Source organism: Lycium ferocissimum, chromosome 6 (genome assembly GCF_029784015.1).
Source record: "Lycium ferocissimum isolate CSIRO_LF1 chromosome 6, AGI_CSIRO_Lferr_CH_V1, whole genome shotgun sequence".
Classification (NCBI taxonomy): Eukaryota; Viridiplantae; Streptophyta; class Magnoliopsida; order Solanales; family Solanaceae; genus Lycium; species Lycium ferocissimum.
In genome coordinates, this window is record NC_081347.1 from 32,124,246 (window position 1) to 32,144,827 (window position 20,582).

At 34.9% G+C, this 20,582-nt stretch overlaps 1 protein-coding gene across 1 annotated transcript in view; it reads right to left on the minus strand.

The window, feature by feature from the left end:
* Nucleotides 1-17,504, minus strand: part of LOC132060762 (probable 3-hydroxyisobutyryl-CoA hydrolase 3) — a 47,361-nt gene extending 29,857 nt beyond the window's left edge. Inside the window, exons 1-3 of the mRNA XM_059453695.1 lie at nucleotides 17,236-17,504; nucleotides 14,545-14,625; nucleotides 12,654-12,722 (exon numbers count right to left, since the gene is read on the minus strand). Coding sequence (XP_059309678.1) covers nucleotides 12,654-12,722; nucleotides 14,545-14,625; nucleotides 17,236-17,274 — 189 coding nt within the window. The 5' untranslated portion in view covers nucleotides 17,275-17,504. The remainder of the gene's footprint in view (nucleotides 1-12,653; nucleotides 12,723-14,544; nucleotides 14,626-17,235) is intronic.
* Nucleotides 17,505-20,582: the final 3,078 nt, after the last annotated feature.

Below are 20,582 nucleotides of genomic sequence, written 5' to 3' on the forward strand. Positions count from 1 at the left end.
ATGTAAACAAGTGATGTATGGAGAATGGGCTGAAATATTTTTATCATTGTCTTTTGAAACCAAGATGGAGCAGTTCTTAAACCAAAAGGCATTACTTTCCACTGAAAATGATGATCGATAATGCAAAAACTTGTGTTTTTTCCTATCATCTGGGTGGATTCCCAACTGCCAAAAATCTGATTTGAGATCAAACTTGGAAAAATATTAGGCCTTGGTGAGGTGAGAAGAAAGGGTAAGTTTATTTGGGATTAAGAATTTGTCATAAAAAATGATTAAGAGGTTGGTAATTAATTACCAATATCAACTGACCTCTTGAATGCTCGGCTCTTTTGTTGACATAGAATGCATCACACGCCTATTGTGAATTTGATGGCTCAATTAAACCAAACTCTACCAGCTCCTGACATTCCTTTTTAGCAAGTAGAAGGTGTTAGAGATTCATTCCTGATTGACTTGCCTTTCTCAGATCAATACTCTCATTTTTCTTGAAAGGCAGCTTAATGAAAAACTCTTCATTTTTCATTATCTGTTTGAAAGCATATCTTTTTGCACAAATATCATCAAGAGCATAAAAAATAGATTGATTAATGTAATCAATATGTGGAGCAGTAATTTACTGTTATTTATCTTCTATGATGCTCATGACTCTACCAACCAACACTTTTGGTAGGGACAAAACTAAAGCTTGTTTTAAATTATTATCCCCACCAAGCCCAAACAATATTCTAGCATTTTTTTAAAAAAAAATTTGTCAGTGATATCTCTATCTAAAGACACACACTTCATTTCAAAAAGTTGCCTTCTAAGTTTTTCTTGCCTTTGACCAGCATCTCCACAAATGACTTCATATAAAAGTCTAATGTTAAAAGTGAAATCATGAGAAGTAAGAAATACATTTTTATCTTGTAATCCAAGTGAATTCCACCAGTCTCGAAGAATACTTGAGAGGCGAGAAGTGAACTCTAATAAAATTATGTACTTTTTTTGCTCTGCTAAATTCTTTGTAACCATCCAAGTGAAGAAATATTGGATTCTATGAGGCCATCTCGAGACTTTAACATCATCCAAAGTAAAATAATGGAAACGGGTACCTACCTGCTTGGCTGACGCAGTCAGTCCTACGTTCCGGAATAGGCTCGTCGGTTATTCCATCCTGCTCATCATCAACTATTTCAGAAATTTCGGGCTCTTTGGTTTGATTTATGAAAATAGGCGGGAGTTTTCCTTCTGAAGAATCATGTGAAGAATCAATACTTACCTCAAAAGCCTCTTCTGTAAAAGCTTTTTGGACGGAAACATCGGAAAACTCCTCTGTTGCTAAAACATCAGAAGGTTCCTCTGTTGTTGGTTATCTGACCCTTGAGATGTTACTTCTCTAGAATCAGTTTGTGGTTGAGAAACATAGAAACCTGGTGCTTCAGGGGTAAAAATTATTAAATTCTCATAATTGGAATTTTTTGGACTTTCTCCTACCTCTCTTTTCTTTCTTTTGTGCCTCTGGGCTGCAAGTGCATCTTTTCTTTCCCAAACTAATTTAGCAATGTCAAACTTGGGTTCTTCCATAGTTTGAGAAAATGGGTTATGGACAGCTGTGTTAAATTATTCATGCCAGGCGTCGAGGCAAATATTCAAAAGAAGTCCGATCTCGGTACATTCCCTCTGATGGAAAGAAAATATTGCAGACAGATGCCAGCAATGAATATTGGAGTGCAATTTTATTTGAAAAAGAAAATGGTCAAAGGAAGATATGTGGTTACGCCAGTGGAAGATTCAAGGATGCGGAACAACACTATCACTCCATTTTCAAGGAGATTCTTGCGGGAAAAATGAAATTAAAAAATTCAACTTTTTCCTAATTCACTCCAAGTGTCTTATTGAAATGGATATGAAATCTTTTTTGAGGATGATCCGGCTGAATCCAAAGGTCATTCCAAATCTACAAATACTCAGATGGGCGCAGTGATTCTCTCCCTATAAATTTCATGTCAAGTCCTTGAAGAAAAAAAGATAATATTCGTGTTGATTTCCTTTAAAGGCTAGGATTCTCAAGGATGTTTTCTCAAGAAAAGAAGAAGTTAACGGATCAAATGTTCAGATTCTCATCGGCCCCGTGACAGAACTCCTCATCATCACCAGTACATTACTCGTCGGAGCTATTTGAATTCTCAAATCTTTTTGACCCACTGATCTCATTGGGAAGCAGGACTTTTTATAAACTTCAAGTTTTCAAAGCAAGAATCATTCATTCGAAATATTCATATTGTCAGGTTTTAATAGCACAAGCTAAAGATTTTCCTCAGGAGCTCTTATGGTTCGTTTGGTAGCTTTGTCATTAATGCTACATTCTCATGGAATTTAAATTTAGTGATTTTCAAAGACTTTGAAAATCTTGAACCTTACCTAATTTTTTTTTATTTTTTTTTTGTGGTTCAAATTTCAAAAATATTGGGTTCATCATTTTAATTGTCACAGAGTCAAAATATTTATGTTCCACGGATCATTTAATATTATTGAGAAGACTATCCATGTATGACCTACAGTATCTCTTCGGTATCATCTTTCATTCATCACCACAATCCGTGAAAAAGGAAAAGGAGTATGCCGAAGCTCAGAAGATGATTTTTTAGCAAAAATAGGTATATTCCGAAAGACAATTGGCCAGGTGAGAAAGAAAATTGGAATTATTCTCCCAAATTCCACATTAGCAGAATGTTAAAGATGAGCTTAAAAGATACAGGGCAAGGTATGAAGACACACAAGACTTGCAAGAAACAAATGTCAAAAGAGCAAGAATTATGGAGGAAGAGCATCTGTGCATAAAGCGATATTTCACAAGGGCTGAAAAGCGAAGCTTGAAAGGGTTAAAATAGAAGCATAATACATAATTATGGATTGGAGAATAAGAAAAGACCTTCCTTTTATCCCTTTTTAGCCAACTTTGCTCACCATAATTCCTCATTAGAAAAATCGAAAAAACCAAATTAGCACGTCTTTAAAGCTGTTTGCATCATAAATTCTCATTAGAAAAACAAAAAGAAAATTAGCATAAGTCTTTAAAGTTTTTAGCCCCGTTACCATATAATAAATTTTAATTTGAAAAAGAAAAAAAATATGCATATCTTTTTTATCTTTTTCACCACTCTACCCCACAAAAAGCCACCATAAAAAACATAAAAAATCAGCACAAGTTTTTCACCTTTTAGTAACTTTACCCCACCTTAGTCTATCATGAAAATCCAAGAAACACCACCATAAATTATCTATCTGTGTATAGCCATAAAGTTTCCTAGTTCAATGCCATGCAAATACTATTTAAGGGCCCCCTTTATCATGAAAATAAAGTCATTCATGTCTTGCCATAAAATTCTCCCAAGTTTCCATGCCATGCAAGTTATTATTTAAGGGTCCCTTTGTCATCATCCATGTCTAGCAATAAGTTTACTAAAACCCAATGTCATGCAAGTTACTATTCCCTTGTTCTCTAGTTCATCATCATGCATTATACTTTGTCTATTAGTCACTTAAGTGTCTTACATAGTAAGATTTTTGTTTGTTTATTTATTTTAATTTATAAGTGTTCCACTTGTACTATGTATTGTAAATAAGTGTAGTAAATGTACTAGTTTTTCATCACCTATAAATAGGAGCCTTTCTGTAGTTAGAAGACATCCATTTTCCCATCTAGCTCTTGCTCTTGTAAAAATACTTTGTGCAATAAAGCTGTCTTCTTCTAGCTAAGTCTTTCATAGTTTCTTCCTTCAAATGGTGGGGATATAGCTAGTCTATTACTGAGTGTAGAGTCTTAAACTATTTTAGTAGATGAGAAAAATTATTGTAGTAGTTGAGGAAGCTTATCTTAGTAGTTGCATTGCATTATGAGTGCAAAATATTTTAATAGTTGTGTTGCGTTGTAAGTACAAAACTATTTTGGTAGTCGTATTGTGTTGTTAGTGCAAAAATTTTCCGAGTTTTGCTATTGACGGCCAATTTGTGGCGAGGGACGCCTTTGTGAGCCTCTAGCACCCTCCTTGTAGGAAGACTTTGTGCAAAGCAATTCGACCTCTACCTAAGTACGTTTGCGTGACCAATTCGATCTCTACGAAGGTACGTTAACTAAAAGCTAAAATAAGCTTAGAATCCCAAAAAGGAAGAACTCATGAAAACTAATATGCAGATAAATGAGTTATCATCCATCTGGATATCCATTTTTAGTGGATAATATCAATATTCGATCCATTTTTAAATGGTCAGTTATCCAATCCATATTTAATGGGTCGGATTGGATGGTTGCTTATATTTTTAACCGTTTTGCGAGTCGTATGTGTTATCCATATGAATTTTAGGTTATTTAGGTGCATGAAATTTATGTTTTTAAGGTGACCAAGTCCATAGTACATGTGTTGAATCCTAGTGAAATAGAGTAGGATTTGCCCCGGTTTGTTGGCAGTGATCTACTTCAATTCTCTTCTGCGAATAAGGTACACAAAATTCTAGATTGTTTTGTGTCAATGATTCAGATTATGCTTCTAAATCTACAATGGTATCATACATTGTACATATATATGCTTTATATTTGTAGATTTGGTTGTCACACCTAAATGCTGTTATGGAATGTGAGTTGTCTATGCTGATTATGGCACATGAAATTATCTATGCAGCGTGTAGATAAGGATCTCGTACTCATGAGTCACTATATAAGATAATCACCTCAAGAAGTGTGCATGCAGATGCAACACTGGTATTGAGTAAAGTGGAGTCTTTATCATACATATTTTATTATGACTCACTATTTGTGCATTTCATATAAATTCGTGTTTATGCACATTTGATTATATTGTATTTGCGCTAATTTTCTCTTGTTTCTTATGCTTATTTTATGTTAAGATCATATATATCCATTGTACATGTTGTTTAAGTAAGTATTTCAGTCTAATCCTCATCACTACCTTGCTCAAAGATGCTGGTGATATACGCATTAGTGTACTCATACTACACTTGCTGCACTTTTTGTGCAGATTTTAGCCCTTTTACCAGTCTAGCCGAGAGTGAGCGCTGAGGAGATGATTGAGATTGCCACAGTCAGCTGCTTAACCCCGTTTGCAACACCTTGGGATCTTTTTTTTTAATTCTATAATGCTGTTCTTATTATCCAGATAGTACCATTTTGTTGATACATTTGTACTAAACTCATGACTTGTATTTTTGGGATATTTTGATATTTCCGCACTGTTTAGTTCTAGAACTCCATTATCATATGAGATTTACTATTTTTAGCCATATTCACATATCTTTAATTTCATATCGGGGTTATGAAATTTTTGGGATTCGTCTCATGAATTGGGGTTAGGTGGCATCGCGACTTAGGTATAAATCGTGACAATATCTCAACTTGGCTGGCCGTTTTTCTAGATAGTTGTTTATAATGCATTTCTACATGATGACTTATTGAAGGGGTTTATAAATGTTCTTAACACAAGACTTTCGTAGTTAGGGGAAACTAGAGTGTGTATACTACTCAAATCCTTATATAGATTGAAGCAAGTAAGTAGGCAGTGGAATATGAAACTTACCACATCTCTAGTGCGGTCAGGTTTTGTACATACTAAATTGGATTACTCGCTGCTTACTTAGAAATGTGAAAGTGTTGAGTAGCTGCTGACTCAATAATATTTGATGAGCTTAACATGAGCTTTGATGATTTGAGAAATAATGTATCCAAAGACAGTCAAGTACAGGGGATTTATAAGGAACGCATTGAAGAACAAGAAGTCCAAACAGATCTCTAAAGGATTCAGTGAAGCAGTCACAAAAGAAGAGGAACTGCTCAAAGGAAGTGGTCCTTATGAAGGAACACTGGAGACTGTGAAGACTATTTCATGCCAACTAAGGAATTAGAATATTGACTCACTCCTATTCGATGAAAAGTTGGATTTCAAGTTAGGGAAATATTACCATTAACTCAATACATGGAATTAGCATTGAAGTAGAAAGAGGAGAAGCCGACGCGCATATAAGAAAAGAATGAGATCCAAGTCAAACCAGGATCGGTTTTCGAATACAAATATGAAACCAATACCTGGTTGGATTCGAGAAAGGCAAGGCGACAACTACTTCTATATAAACAGCACGAACAAGCTTTGGAGTTTAACCATAATCACATCCAATGAGAGCCACCAAGAGTGAGCGAAGTCAAAACCTGAGTTTCTAGAAAGCCAATACACACTAAATAACCTGAGCTTATATTATAAAGATTTATCATTAAGTTCTTTCGTTGTGATAGTTAGGTTCTAGTTGTGGTTCAATCTATTTATCTTTCTTACTATTGTGTAGTAGGTGTTATTGAGTTGTAAGGAACTTCCTTGATTAGGTAGAGTCATTGAAGTTGAGCTAACATTTTGAAACTGTTGAGCCTTAAGAAGTAGAGCCGGGACAGTTCAGAACAGTTCCTTAGGTGCTACAAGGGCGGTTGTAAACCTTAAATTTGTTAGGCTCGTTTAGTGAAGAGTTTGGAAAATTCCTACTAGGTGGATCATGGTTTTTCCTCCCCTGAGCAAGGAGCGTTTCCACGCTAAAATACTTGTATTGATTTACTTTCTGCAATTTACCTTCTTACATAGTTTCTCAAAGAACCTGGTTCTTACTTAGGACGTAGACGTAAACAAACATAGTGATTATCTTATTTTGTGTTGACAATTCTTGATCACATGTCGTGATTCATCACAAATTCAAAGTAGCCGAGGATGTCCTACATCATATTTCCAAAATGAATGACCATAGATAGCTGAGATTCTTTTCTTGGAATTGAATTTGGAAGATCACACAAAAGAATTCTAATGAATCAGAGGAAGTATAATTTGAAGCTCATATTAGAATGTGGCTTAGGGGGAGAAAAATCAATCACTACATTGTCAGACCAAAATCAGAAATTTAATCAGTGTGGAGTATGACAAGCAGTTTGATTTTCAGGATCATGATAAAGAATTAGAAGATAGAATATTACATCAGAAATTAATTGGAAAATTACTTTATCTGGTAATCGCACTACCAAATATTTTCTTTACAGTACCCAATTCATGCATGCTCCAAAAGAATCTCATTATGAGGCAGCGTTAAGAATGGTCATATATATCAAGAATTCTCCTGGGCAAGGACTGTTAATGAGAAACAATGTACTGTTCCGACTATTAATATTAGATCCTCTTGTCTAAGATTTGATCTTGGTACTAGTCCATAACGATTAACGTTGAAGCGAGTCAGGAAAGGTCGGTGCATATTATGATGCAGATTGGGCATCATGTTCAATAACTAGAATGTCGGTCGCACGGTATCACATCAAATTAGGAGAGTCTTTGATTTCCTGGAAGTCATTAAAGGAGCAGAGTATTGTATCCAGGAGTTCAACTGAATACAAAAGTACGATAACTACTGTTATATATAGAGTTAGTTTGGATAGAAGGGTTGTTACAAGAATTGAGGGTCAAGGTTGATATGCCTATAGAACTACAGTACTGTGTCAATAAGAGAAGCATTTAAGATAACCTCTAATCCCATGTACCATGAGAGAATGAAACATATAGAAATAGATTGTCGTTTTAGTAAAAATAAATACCACAAATGTCCCAAGCAAGGAGCAGATTGAAGACATTCTAAGGCACTTGGCAAAGGACTACACAATGAAATGGTGTTCAAGTTGGGGATAATTAACATCTTTGGGGGAGTGTTGAAAGTATATATAATTGTATTGGAGTGGTACACATGGAACTATGAGTTGTACATTAAACAAAGCAGCTAAAAGTTAGTGGAATTAGTTTGTAGTTGAATTAATTATGTTAGTTAGATAGCTAACAGACTATAAATAGGAGATGTATACACAAGTAGATGTATTGAGAATATTGGAAGCATTTATCTTTCTTTCTTTCACTAAAGTTCTCTCTGAAATGTTTTTCTTAGCTTAGCATCAACTCGATTTCCCTCTCAACATCTATCTTATCCGCCATATATGTAACTATCTTTTAGCACCTATAAAATCTCCTTTGTAATGTTGTTTTGCAACAGTGCTCGAAAGGATATTAAGTATTACTTTGAGTGTCTTTTTAGTCTAAATAGAATAGACATTGAGAAAAATAGATTCACTTGATGGACTAACCCACTAGACGTTCGTCTCACCGATTTTGAGCCGTGACAGAACAAAACATTCACCCATTATGTTGGGTTTTTGGGTTTTCCCTTCCTATGTGAAATTGGATTAATAAAACCCAATCCAATTTGGATCAAGCCACTTTGCCCTAAAATTCACTATATATAGGATCAACTTAGGTCTTATTTTCATAACACAAAGAGTTATTTTATAGCAGCCATATAGAGAGAAAAAGTGAGAGAGAAGTGCAGATTTTCGTCCAGAAATTTTCTGCTACAGTAGTCCACTTAAAATTGCGTTTTCTGATTTGTTAACCGTTGGATCGTGCTGAAATTTGAACTGGAGATTGTCAAATCTGGTTCTTGGATTTCAACGGTGAAGATTGGATTTTGTGGTCTGTAGCTCCAGTTTTCGAGTACGAACAGTAGCTCATTTTAGGGGGTGATTTCTCTCCTTTCTTCATTAGTTTTGGTGCTATCTCTTATGTATTGTTGCTCCGTGTTTGATTTTGATGTTGTAGCCATTTGGAGAAAATTCTTGTAATTCTTGTTGATTTTAGTGGAGCTTTTGTGGGTTGGAGGTCCCGTGGATGTTTTATCTTCACGTTGAAGGGGTTTTACCACGTAAATTTGGTATCTCTTGTATTGATTTACTTTTGCTTGCTTTGCTATTTTGTTGTTGATATAGTTGTTGTTTGGATTTCCATTTGTGCTAGTGTTTATTGTCTTCTCTTGGTTCAAATAATGTGGGAAGTTTTGACTTGGGTATTTCTTCCGCTGTTACCTCGTCGTGAAATTTGGTTGTTGCTTGTTTCTTCTCAACAAAGTGGTATCAGACTTGTGGTTATATTTGGTTGTGTTGATTGTCTATTTGAATGATGGAGGCAAATATAAGCAAGATGATTTGTTTAAATGGCAGTAATTATCATATTTGGAAAAGTAAGATGAAAGATCTTCTATTTGTCAAGAAATTGCATTTACCTGTGTTTGCTTCTAAGAAACCCGAGTCTATTGAAGATGAGGATTGGGAATTTGAGCACTTACAGGTTTGTGGCTATATTAGGCAATGGGTTGAAGATAATGTTCGAAATCATATTGTGAATGAGACAAATGCTAAAAGCTTGTGCGAAAAGCTCGAGACACTTTATGCTTCGAAGACTGGCAATAATAAGTTGTTCCTACTGAAACAATTGATGAATATTAGATACAAAGAGGGCAACCCTATTTCTGATCATATTAATGATTTTCAGTGTGTCTTTGATCAGCTGTCTGGAATGGGTGTCAAGTTTGATGAAGAAATACAGGGACCTTGGCTTCTTAATACTTTGCCGGATTTCTTGGGAAACTCTTCGAGTTTCTTTGACTAATTTCGCTCCCAAGTGATGGTGTAACTATGGAATATGCTAAAAGTGGTGTTTTGAATGAAGAGATGACAAGAAGATCACAAGCTTCGTCTTCTTCAACTTCACATTCCGATGTTTTGGTTACTAAAGATAGGGGGAGAAGTAACTTGGAGGTCGAATGACGAGAGGCAAAAGTGAAGCAAGTCAAGATCCTCCAGTACAAGAATCTTACATGTGACTATTGTCACTTGAAAGTGCACATCAAGAAATATTGCTACAAGTTGAAGAGAGACCAGAAAAAGTAAAAAAAAGAAGGCGATAATGAAAATCGTGTTGTTGTTGTTGCTGAAAATGGTCTTTTTGTTGCTTGTGGTAAAAATGATATCAATCTTGTTTGTGATGAGTCTACCTGGTTTGTGGATTCAGGTGCCACTTCTCATGTCACGCCAAAAAAAGAATTATTTTCTTCTTATACTCCTGGTAAATTTGGAATGTTACGAATAGGCAATAATAGTGAAGTTGAGGTATTTGGCATTGGCACAGTTTGCTTGAAAAGTAAGAACGGTTCGAGCTTGGTTCTTAACAATGTCAAGCATGCTCCAGATGTTCGTCTAAATTTAATTTCTGTAGGAAAACTTGATGATGAGGGTTATGATCAAACCGTTGGTGATTGCCAGTAAAAGCTTCTTAGAGGTTCAATGATTGTGGCTCGAGGTAACAAGATATCTGACTTGTACTTATTTCGTGGCTCCATTTCAGGTAGACTCAAGAAATTTGGTGGAGAATGATACTTCATCGAGTTATGGCATAGAAGGCCGAGTCATATGGGAGAAAGGATTGAAAACTTGGCTAAGAAGAATTTGCTTTCTGGAGTGAAACAAGCAAAGTTAAAGAGATGTGTTCATTGCTTAGCCGGGAAACATAAAAGAGTTTCCTTTCAGAGTCATTCGCCTTCAAGAAAGCTTGATTTGCTGGAATTGGTACATTCTGATTTGTGTGGTCCTTTTAAAGTAAGATCTCGTGGTGGTGCACTTTACTTTATGACTTTTATTGATGATCATTCTCGCAAATTTGGGTATTTCCTTTGAAGTCCAAGGATCAAGTAGTTGATGTGTTCAAGACTTTTCAGGCCTTGGTTGAGAGACAGACAGGGAAGAAACTAAAATGCGTCCGCTCAGACAATAGTGGTAAATACATTGGTCCTTTTGATAATTATTGTAGACAAGACGCATTCGCCATCGAAAAACTCCTCCAAAGACTCCTCGGTTAAATGGGCGAGAGAGAGGATGAACGAACTCTAATGAGAGGGTTAGATGTTTGCTTTCGGATGCTAAGTTGTCGCATTCATTTCGGCATGTAAGCACTTAATCTTTTGCAGACTTATGTTATCAATTTATCTCCTCACCGTTGCTTTGGATGGTGATGTCCCCGACGAGTTTGGTTTGGTAAGGATGTCCGTTATGCTCATCCGAGAGTCTTCGAGTGTAAGGCCTTTGTGCATGTTCCTAAGGATGAGAGGTCAAAGCTGGAAGTTAAAACTAGGCAGTGTATCTTCATTGGTTATGTTCAACACGAATTTGGCTGTCGTTTCTATGATACAGTTGAGAAGAAAGTTGTTAGAAGCCGTGATGTTGTGTTCTTTGAAGACCAGACAATAGAAGATTTTGACAAAGCTGAGAAGGTTGATTCTCAAAGTAGTGAGATCTTAGTTGATGTTGATCCAATTCCTGTGACTATAACACCTGAAGAAAATCGTCAAAATGATGAAGCTCAAGTTGATAACGAAGATAATGATCATGTTCAGAATGACCAGCATGATGTTGTTGATGCTCCAGTGGAAGATGATATGGTTGGCCAACAACCAGTTGCTATTGATGCTCCAGAGAGTTCTCTCAGAAGATCTATTAGAAAGAAAGTACCTTCATCTCGTTATTCTCCCAATGAGTTTGTACTCTTGGACCGGGGGAGAACTCAAGATTTTTTCAAGCCATGGATAGTGAAGAAAAAGAAAGGTGGTTTGATGCTATTCAAGATGAGATTAAATCATTGCATGATAATCATACATTTGATCTGTTTAAGCTTCCTAGAGACAAAAAAAACTTTGAAAAACAGGTGGGTTTTCAGGGTGAAACATGAAGATGGTAACCCAGTTCCACGGTACAAGGCTAGGATGGTTGTCAAGGGCTTTAATCAGAAAAAAAAGAGTTGATTTTGATGAAATCTTTTCTCCAGTTGTGAAGATTTCATCCATTCGGGTTGTTCTAGGCTTGGTTGCAAGTCTAGATTTAAACTGTTGCTTTATCGCGGGGATGGCGGTCTCCTCCACATAGTCGGGAGGGGGAGAATTGTTGAATTTTTGAGTTTTCTCTTCCTATGTGGAAATGGATTAATAAAACCCAATCCAATTTGGACCAGACCACTTTTGCCCTAAAATTCACTATATATAGGATCAACTAGGTCTTATTTTCATAACACAAAGAGTTATTTTATAGCAGCCATATAGAGAGAAAAAGTGAGAGAGAAGTGCAAATTTTCGTCCAGAAATTTTCTGCTACAGCAGTCCAATTAAAATTGCATTTTCCAATTCGTTAACCGTTGGATTGTGCTGAAATTTGAACTAGGGGTTTTCAACATCTGGTTCTTGGATCTAAACGGTGGAGATTGGATTTTATGGTCTGTAGCTCCAGTTTTTGAGTACGAACAGTAGCTTATTTTTAGGGGTGATTTCTCTCCTTTCTTCACTAGTTTTGGTGCTATCTCTTATGTATTGTTGCTCCGTATTTGGTTTTGATGTTGTAGCCATTTGGAGAAAATTGTTGTAACTCTTGTTGATTTTAGTGGAGCTTTTGTGGGCTGGAGGTCCCGTGGATGTTTCCTCTTCACGTTGAAGGATTTTACCACGTAAATTTGGTGCTTCTTGTATTGATTTATTTTTGCTTGCTTTGCTATTTTGTTGTTGGTATAGTTGTTGTCCGGATTTCCATTTGTGCTAGTGTGTATTGTCTTCTCTTGGTTCAAATAGTGTGGGAAGATTTGACTTGGGTATTTCTTCCGCTGTTACCTCGTTGTGCAATTTGATTGTTGCTTGTTTCTTCCCAACACACCAGACATAGTAGAGATGGTATAAGAAAAAGAGTGAACAAATATAAATCACCATGTTTGCTTATTGTTTACCTTAACTATTACAAGTCTAACTTGTGGATCTTGTTCACACTCTTCGAAAGTTCGTAACAATTGAGCAATCTGCAAAAAACAAAACAAAACAAAAAAAAAAAAAAAAAAAAAAAAGTGGGGAGACAAATAAACACATAAAACAAGAATATGCCCCTGAACTATACGAAATTGCACATATTTGCCCATCGTTAAAAGGTTGGTAGAAAAATGCCCCTAACGTTTTTTTTTTTTTTTTTTTTTTTTTTTTGCCATACATGCCCTTGAGTTAACGGAAAATATTGGAAGGCATATTTGTTCAGTTTCGCATAGTATAGGGACATATTTGATCCATTGAAATTCCTGAATATTATGGCACAAATAGTTCTCAAATTTTTTTGTAGTGCACTTTATGCTAGCCAATGATTTATTGCAACTGCATTTTGAAACTCCATACTTATCCTACAACCCCTCACTTTTCTCTCTTATTCTTTCACTTGTTTATGAAATGTCGGAAGCTTCGAGTTCTTCAAATAGCTGTGGAAGGGTTTGTGGATGTGGAGTTGTGGAAGGGTTTGTGGACGTGTAGTTACTGCACTCCATCTCACTTATGGACTTCAAATAATTCTACTAAATTTCGGTTATGCGTGAAATTCGCGAAAAGGCCAAACCACATTGAATGTTATGTAAGAAACTGTATAAATGCTTAAAATGTGATACTCTTTCTATTATTATTATCAAAATTTTGAGCACTGCGGGAGACATTTTTTCATGTGTCATAAGTCTAATGTAAGTTATCTCCTTTTTTATGTTTATGTTTTATTGCGACAATTGTTGCATCCATTGAGAAGATGAAAAATATCCAGAAAGAACTATCCAGATCATCAACAAATTGAAAAATAAAAATGGTATTATCATTAGTAAAAAAAAAATATTTTGAAAAGGGGAAATAGTGCTCTTGTTTGTGAAAACAGTCTTTAAAAGATGGTTGTAATTGCATCTGCTCTTTTAGTTGTATAATTTTGATGTAATGCAATGGTGGATGGATTGTAATTACAAATGTTTTTTTTATGTTTTGAAATGCAATGATATTTTGTACCATAATATTCAGGAATTTCAATAGATCAAATATGCCCCTATACTATGCGAAACTGAACAAATATGCCCTCCAATATTTTCTGTTAACTCAAGGGCATGTATGGCAAAACAAAAAAAAAAAGTTAGGGGCATCTTTGCACCAACCTTTTAACGACGGGAAAATATGTGCAATTTCGTATAGTTCAGAAGCATATTTGAGCCTTTGCCTATTAAAAAATTATATATTCTTGCAAGGGAGAGCAAATTGATATGATAATGAACTCAATAAAATTAAAACATAAATAAAATGTTTGGAGAAAAGACAAGGGTAAATGTACCGAGAAGTTGGGGGTAGTAACATATTGTATAATATACAGAGGCGGAGCCAGAATTCGAAGTTTGTGGGTTCGAGGTTCTAATTCTTTAAAGTTATCGGGTTCTTTAATTAATAATTTGTACATATTTGACAAAAAAATTAATACAAATATATGGCTCGGACAAAAGCTACTGACCTGATAATACAGTATAGAAGATAAACTAAGGACGGTAAATTGCAATTACTTTTACGATATTAAAATTTTGTTCATTAAGGAATCACCATTAACCATGCTTCTTTATGTTAAAAAAAAAAAATAGTATTATTTTAATAGTAGGAAAGTACTTAAACAATACAAGAAACATAAACCAAATGAAGAATACTCCCAAATAAAGCTATTCTTTTCCATGTCCTTTTTTCTCGTATTATAATTTCTTCTTGTTCTGTCTCCCTTCTATCTTTCCCAATTAATTTTAACATGAAAAAAGAAGTAGAATAATAATCAGCAGACTCTCAACATACCATATCAAAAGTCAAGCAATTCAATTGTCTTGGTCTATTTAGAGTGACCTTTAGCACGCATGAAGCAGCTTCAAATAGTACCTGGGAGGATAAGAGAGAATCTCAAACTAAGTCAGGTTATCTCTTATAACACGTAAAAGGTACATACACGGTAAATATTCTTTACAAGATTGATGTATAAGTTAAATTCAATTAATATAAGGAACTTAATGAATTAAAGGCAAATGAAATTATATTATCATAATTATTAAACTGCATTTTATCATATTGTTTTCTTAATATTTGTCGTAATACCTTAAGGACTAATTTGGTTTGAGGAATGATACGAAAATATAGAAAATAATGACAACAAAACCATGCCTGATATGGGTTCTGATTAGGTTTATTACCGTTATCTAATAAATCCCTAAACACTAATAAAGCTGTTTTCCCCACCGATTCTAGTTCTCGACTTAAAATTGAAATAAGATCAAATGGGAAGTAAATATGTCTTTCTAATTAGTATCCGAAAAATTAATTTAAGGACATAAACAAAGTACTTATGGACTCTAATAGTACTTCAAAATACTAAATCTAATTTCTCCTCAAAAAGAGGAAATAAGAAAGCATATTGATCAGGAGCATGTTTTATTTGTTCGACAAAGTACAAATGTTTTATTTGTTTGACAACGTACAAACCTAAATCAACTTCTTTTGCTTTTTATCAGTTAGATTATATTAAGATGGGAAAATCAACCACATCTCCTAAAGGGAAAATGATCAAATATGCCAATTCATTATCCGAAATTAAGAAACTCTGCTATCCGGTATATTTTGGGTCGAAGTCTATCCCTCTATTAGGAAAATGTCCCCTTTTTGTCTTTGACCATAACGGAATTTCAATCCAAATATGGTAGTTAAGTTATAAAATATAGAGAAGTAAATTTGGACCATCTTTTCGAAATATTTAGATATGTGGAGTATAGTCCACCCATAACTTTGTTAATTGTAAGAATAAATACGAAACAATTTACTGTCCGTAAGGTTATGAATGAATCTAAAATACAAAGGAGGGTTAATCAAATAGTTTTGGCTAGTGCAAGAGCAAATGTTAATCTTGTGCCGGATAACACTGTAACCCTCTTCAATGTTTTTTTTTTTTTGGGGGTACAGCCCCTTCAACGTTTTCAACATTTAATGACTGTAAGGAACTTCTTCCTCTTCCTTTTTAAATTTCTTGTTGTACCGTCTCTGAGTATGGTAGATTTACTTTCCTTAATTTCACATCTCAAGGATCAGAATTCAGAGATCAAACTTTAAATAATGCGTACTGAACATTTGTACACTGATAATATAATTTAAAAATCAAAATATATTGCAAGTTACTAATCCATTTATGTAATTTACTTTAAATACCCTCTCGTTTTAGTAATTATGTAACACATTTTTCTTTATAATTTATTATAAAAAAGAATGACACACTTTTAAATTTGGAATTAATTAACTTTATCTTTCATAGTTTATCCTTAAAATTTTATAATCATACAAATGTTATAATATGTTTAGGAACAACAAATTTAATTTTTTTTTTTATAACCATTCAAATGTTATGACATGTTTTAAACCACAAATTTTAAAAAATGTTCACTTTTTATTAAACTCTATGTTAGTTCAAAGTATGTCACATCAATTGAAATGGATAAATAATAAATATACACACTCTTGGTGCCTAAAAGGTATACTGACAAAGGCTGTACTTGAATAAGCTAATCCTTATCTAACTATTTTGAAATTTAATTTGTTTCTCTTTGGTTCTGATCTATTTAAGATTGTAGATCTAAGACACAGCGTTCTCGGCCTTGTGGATGAGATGATTATATGTGCCATTTGGCTTTCACATCTCTAATATCATAACTAATCACAGAATCTATTTTTCTTCTGCTTCCTTTCTCAAAGAAAAATTAAGTTTTTTTTTTTTCTCTTTATTTCTTTATCCTTTATGGAGAGAGTTCTCATACTTCTTGAACGAACACAAAATCCAAAATTTGGATCCGACAGGATGCTTGACATGATTACATGAAGAACATAAATAAAATATTATGTTAGAAATCAAACTTTCAAAACACTTTAGATCTAAATGATACATGAATTTTATTGAATGTAGTCACAGGAAATGAGGCGTAACTAAAACAACATTTTGAGAAATATTTATTTCGAGCAATTCTACATGCTAGACCTATTTTGGTTACAAAAGTCTCAAAACATTTTCTTAAAATGTAAGATGTGTTTGTTTTCAAGAGAACATTGTTTGTCCAAATACAAGTTATTCAACTCTTGACTTTCCTTATGTTAAGTAAAATCAATTATGACAATTTAGAGAGTAATGAAATTTTAGCAAACGAGTTCAGTTGAACCCCATTAGACGTGGTATGATCATCCTTTGTTTGTATAACCGAAACAAATTCCAAACAGTTTCCAAACAAAAGCTCTTTCACAGACAAAAGCTAACTTTCCTCTTACTTAATACAGTATGTATTTCCAAACAAGCTAGAAACCAAGAATTTATAAAACCAAAAGCAAATATTCTAATGACAAAAAAAGAACTCTTTTTCCCTAACAAACACTTGTATTAAGGAAATCAGACGGGAAAAAAGAATTCCAAAACAAAAGGAGAATAAATATTAAAAAAAATGTGAGGTTCAAAGTTCATACCTGATTAAGGTCACGATCGGACGTAACGTTAGAAGCCATGTTTTAGTTGATTCACAGTATATTTATCCTGTTAAAATGAGCTCGAAGATAAAGAAAGAAAGAAAGAAAGAAACAAAAGAAGAAAAAGAAAACCATATCATCATTAAAGAAAACTAAATTGAGAAGAACCATTTAGAAGCAAGGTGAGGGGCTTTAATCTTTTTCTTTTTTAAGGGGATAATTGAAATAGATAGAAAAATTGAGTAGTCTAGGAACCTGAAATGGGAGAGCTGACGAGTTAGACAAAGATTGGGTGATGCAGTGCCTGGGATATGTTGATTTTTATTGGGGGAAGCCAACCAGCCACTTGATGCATTTATTGTGATTTGGAAAGTAGGTCTGGAGACAACAGAAGTGTTGATTTATGGCGTTTACATTAGCTTCTGGAACGTTGTTGAAAAATAACTCTGACGCATTTAACTAACAGCAAAAAAAAAAAAAAAAAAAACTTACATTGTGTGAGTGAGTTTTTTTCCTTTTAGGGTATGTTCGGTATGAAGAAAAATATTTTCTTAGAAACTATTTTTCAGGATTTCTTACTTATTTTCTTGTGTTTGGGTACGTAAACAAAAAATATTATCCAATTTTTTTTTCTATGTATATGATCAAAACAAATACTATGGGGTGGAGTGGGTGTGATAGGTGGGGGTTGGCTGGCGGTGGCGGTGGTGGGGGTGGGGCCGGGATGGACGGTGGGATAGAGGGGGTGGAGGTAGGGGTGGGTGCATGGGTTGAGGAGGGCGTGGGGGTGGGGATGGGCGGGGTGGACGTGGGGTGGTTGGGGGGTGGTGGGTGGTAAGGATAAGGTGTTGGGAGCGGGGGAGGGGGTAAAGGTGGGAAGATAAGGTGAATTCAAGGGTGGGAAGAAGACAATCAATGTGGTATGCCACTTATAGGGTTTGTTTTCCCTACTTCTATTAGCTAGGGAAGTCATTTTTCTCATTTTTAAGGAACTTGTTTTCCTAAAGAAAATATTTTTTAGAAATTTTGATCAGTTAAACATGAGAAATTAGAAAACATTTTTCTTTTCCTCCATACAGACACACCCTTAATCATAACACAATTCTATTTGCCACTCGTCAGAGAAGAATGAGGACTAGACCTTGTTGGGGTATGTACCATTAACCATGCGTTTAGACATGGTATATTCTAACAATTGTGTCATGGTTAAAAGTCTAAGTGGGAGATTGTTGGGATATATACTATTAACCATGTGTTTGGATATAGTATTTATTATAGAACAATTATTTATTCATTGTTTAATAAAGATTTAAATAGATGATGTACTAGTATGTGTGTCCTTTACTTATATAATTGATGATTTAGTGTATAGAGTTTAACTTATACACGGAAGATTAAATCGTCGGTTCTTATAAGTATAAAATTTATGTTCACAATCTAATATGGAAATTGAACAAAGCCATCGCTATGATTGTAGCACAAGATTAATATAATGTATCTTCATTATGGGAACGGTATAGTTCCGTCTTCCTGTGCTAGTACATTTTGTATGTATTGAACGGACCAGGTAGAGATAAGTGTTTTTGTACTGAATATATAAAACAAATTCTCTAGTTCATTAAATGTACTTATACTCTTAATCTTGATATAATTATTATGATCAATGTGATTTGTTCATTATTGTGATTTATTAAAAGGTACAACTCAATTGCGGGTCTATGTATTTGTCACGACTCAATTCGTGAGTCGTGGTGGCACCTACACTATCCCTCCAAGTAGGCGAACCACAATACTATTAACAAGTTAAATAAGCAAAAAATTGAAAAAGAATAAGTTATCAAGTCTTAAATACTTATCATAACTAGAAATGTCACGACAACCCCAAAATCTGGTCAAAAGGCACAAGAGCGCTAACATAGTTTGGAATAAAAGTCTGAAAATACCCAAAGGATACATACTGTCTGTCGAACAAAAAAAATAGAATTAAATAAGAAGGTCCTTCAGGGGCCACGAATGACCAAGTAGCTCACCCTGAATGACTGAAAGATGTCACCTTCGCGTATCGACCACGGGCGTAGGCGGAGCTGGATCGTACTCGCACTCAACAAAAGTGCAACAAGAGTAGTATCGGTACAACACTAGTAGGTAAGCATCATAGGCCGACAATGATTAGATAACGCATGAAGAAGTGGAAACTAACAAGTAGCACATAGAGCAAACGGGTATGGTCACGTATCATATATAAGTAAAGTGTAAAGGAATCATGAAATCAACGAAGACGAGATATAGTTCACCGGATGATCGGTCAAATATATGAGTGAATGAATGCAATGCAATGCAACGACCACCTCTCTCCTCCACTCTCGTACACACATGCTAAGGGCGGTGCCTCGAAGCCATGACCCATGGGGGACCCGCGAAGTCCATGTACCACTCGTGCTCTCGGCGAAACCTCGGAGGCTATCAATCACTCTCAATCTCCGAGCAAAGGCCTCGGAGTCTCTCTGTCACTCTCAATCTCGGCAAAGACCTCGGAGTCTCTCAATCACTCACCTCGCCCATCATCACAAGAATAATATGGAAAGCATGTCATGCATGATATCACTCTCAACAATATCACCAATATACAATCAACAAGTATAAGTCATATTACTGTCCCTTTGTTCAATTATCAATATTACAACTCCTTTCCACGGATGAGTGAGCTAGTATGTGACGGAGATACACACAAGTGATAATCACATAAAATAACACATATGGCGACAAGCCCACATAACAGCTGACAGAACCAACTTAATTGAAATTCACCTCCACTCCATTCCCGAAGGCCTAACATGCTATCCCCGTCAATTTCTACAACTACATACGATTTTCTAATCAGAGTCTAACTAAAATAGACCGTGACCTACCTCAATGCCGAGCATGTGCCACGAACGATCAAACCAATGCCTTTCCTTTGCGTAGAGCCTCTGAGTGATAGAAATCTATCAAATACGCAATTTACATTAGAATACGAACCTAAGGACACCCATATTGCTATACTTATATTCGAAACCCAAAAACGCACCTCGAAAAGTGACCTCGAGCCCCGAAGGGCAAAATTGAAATTTTCTTTAAAAATCATTTTGCCCATAACCTAAGGGTCCTATATTCAGAAAATTAGTCAATTCCATCCATAAATGGACTCTCAAATCATTAATTCTCACTTCTTAGGACTAGGACTCGAAACCTTTAATTACCCCAAAATCTTAAGAATTACAATACCATTTTCCATATCTCAAATACCATGAACTTGAAGGCGTTCATATAATCTAATACACCTATATTCAATTATATGTATCCAATAA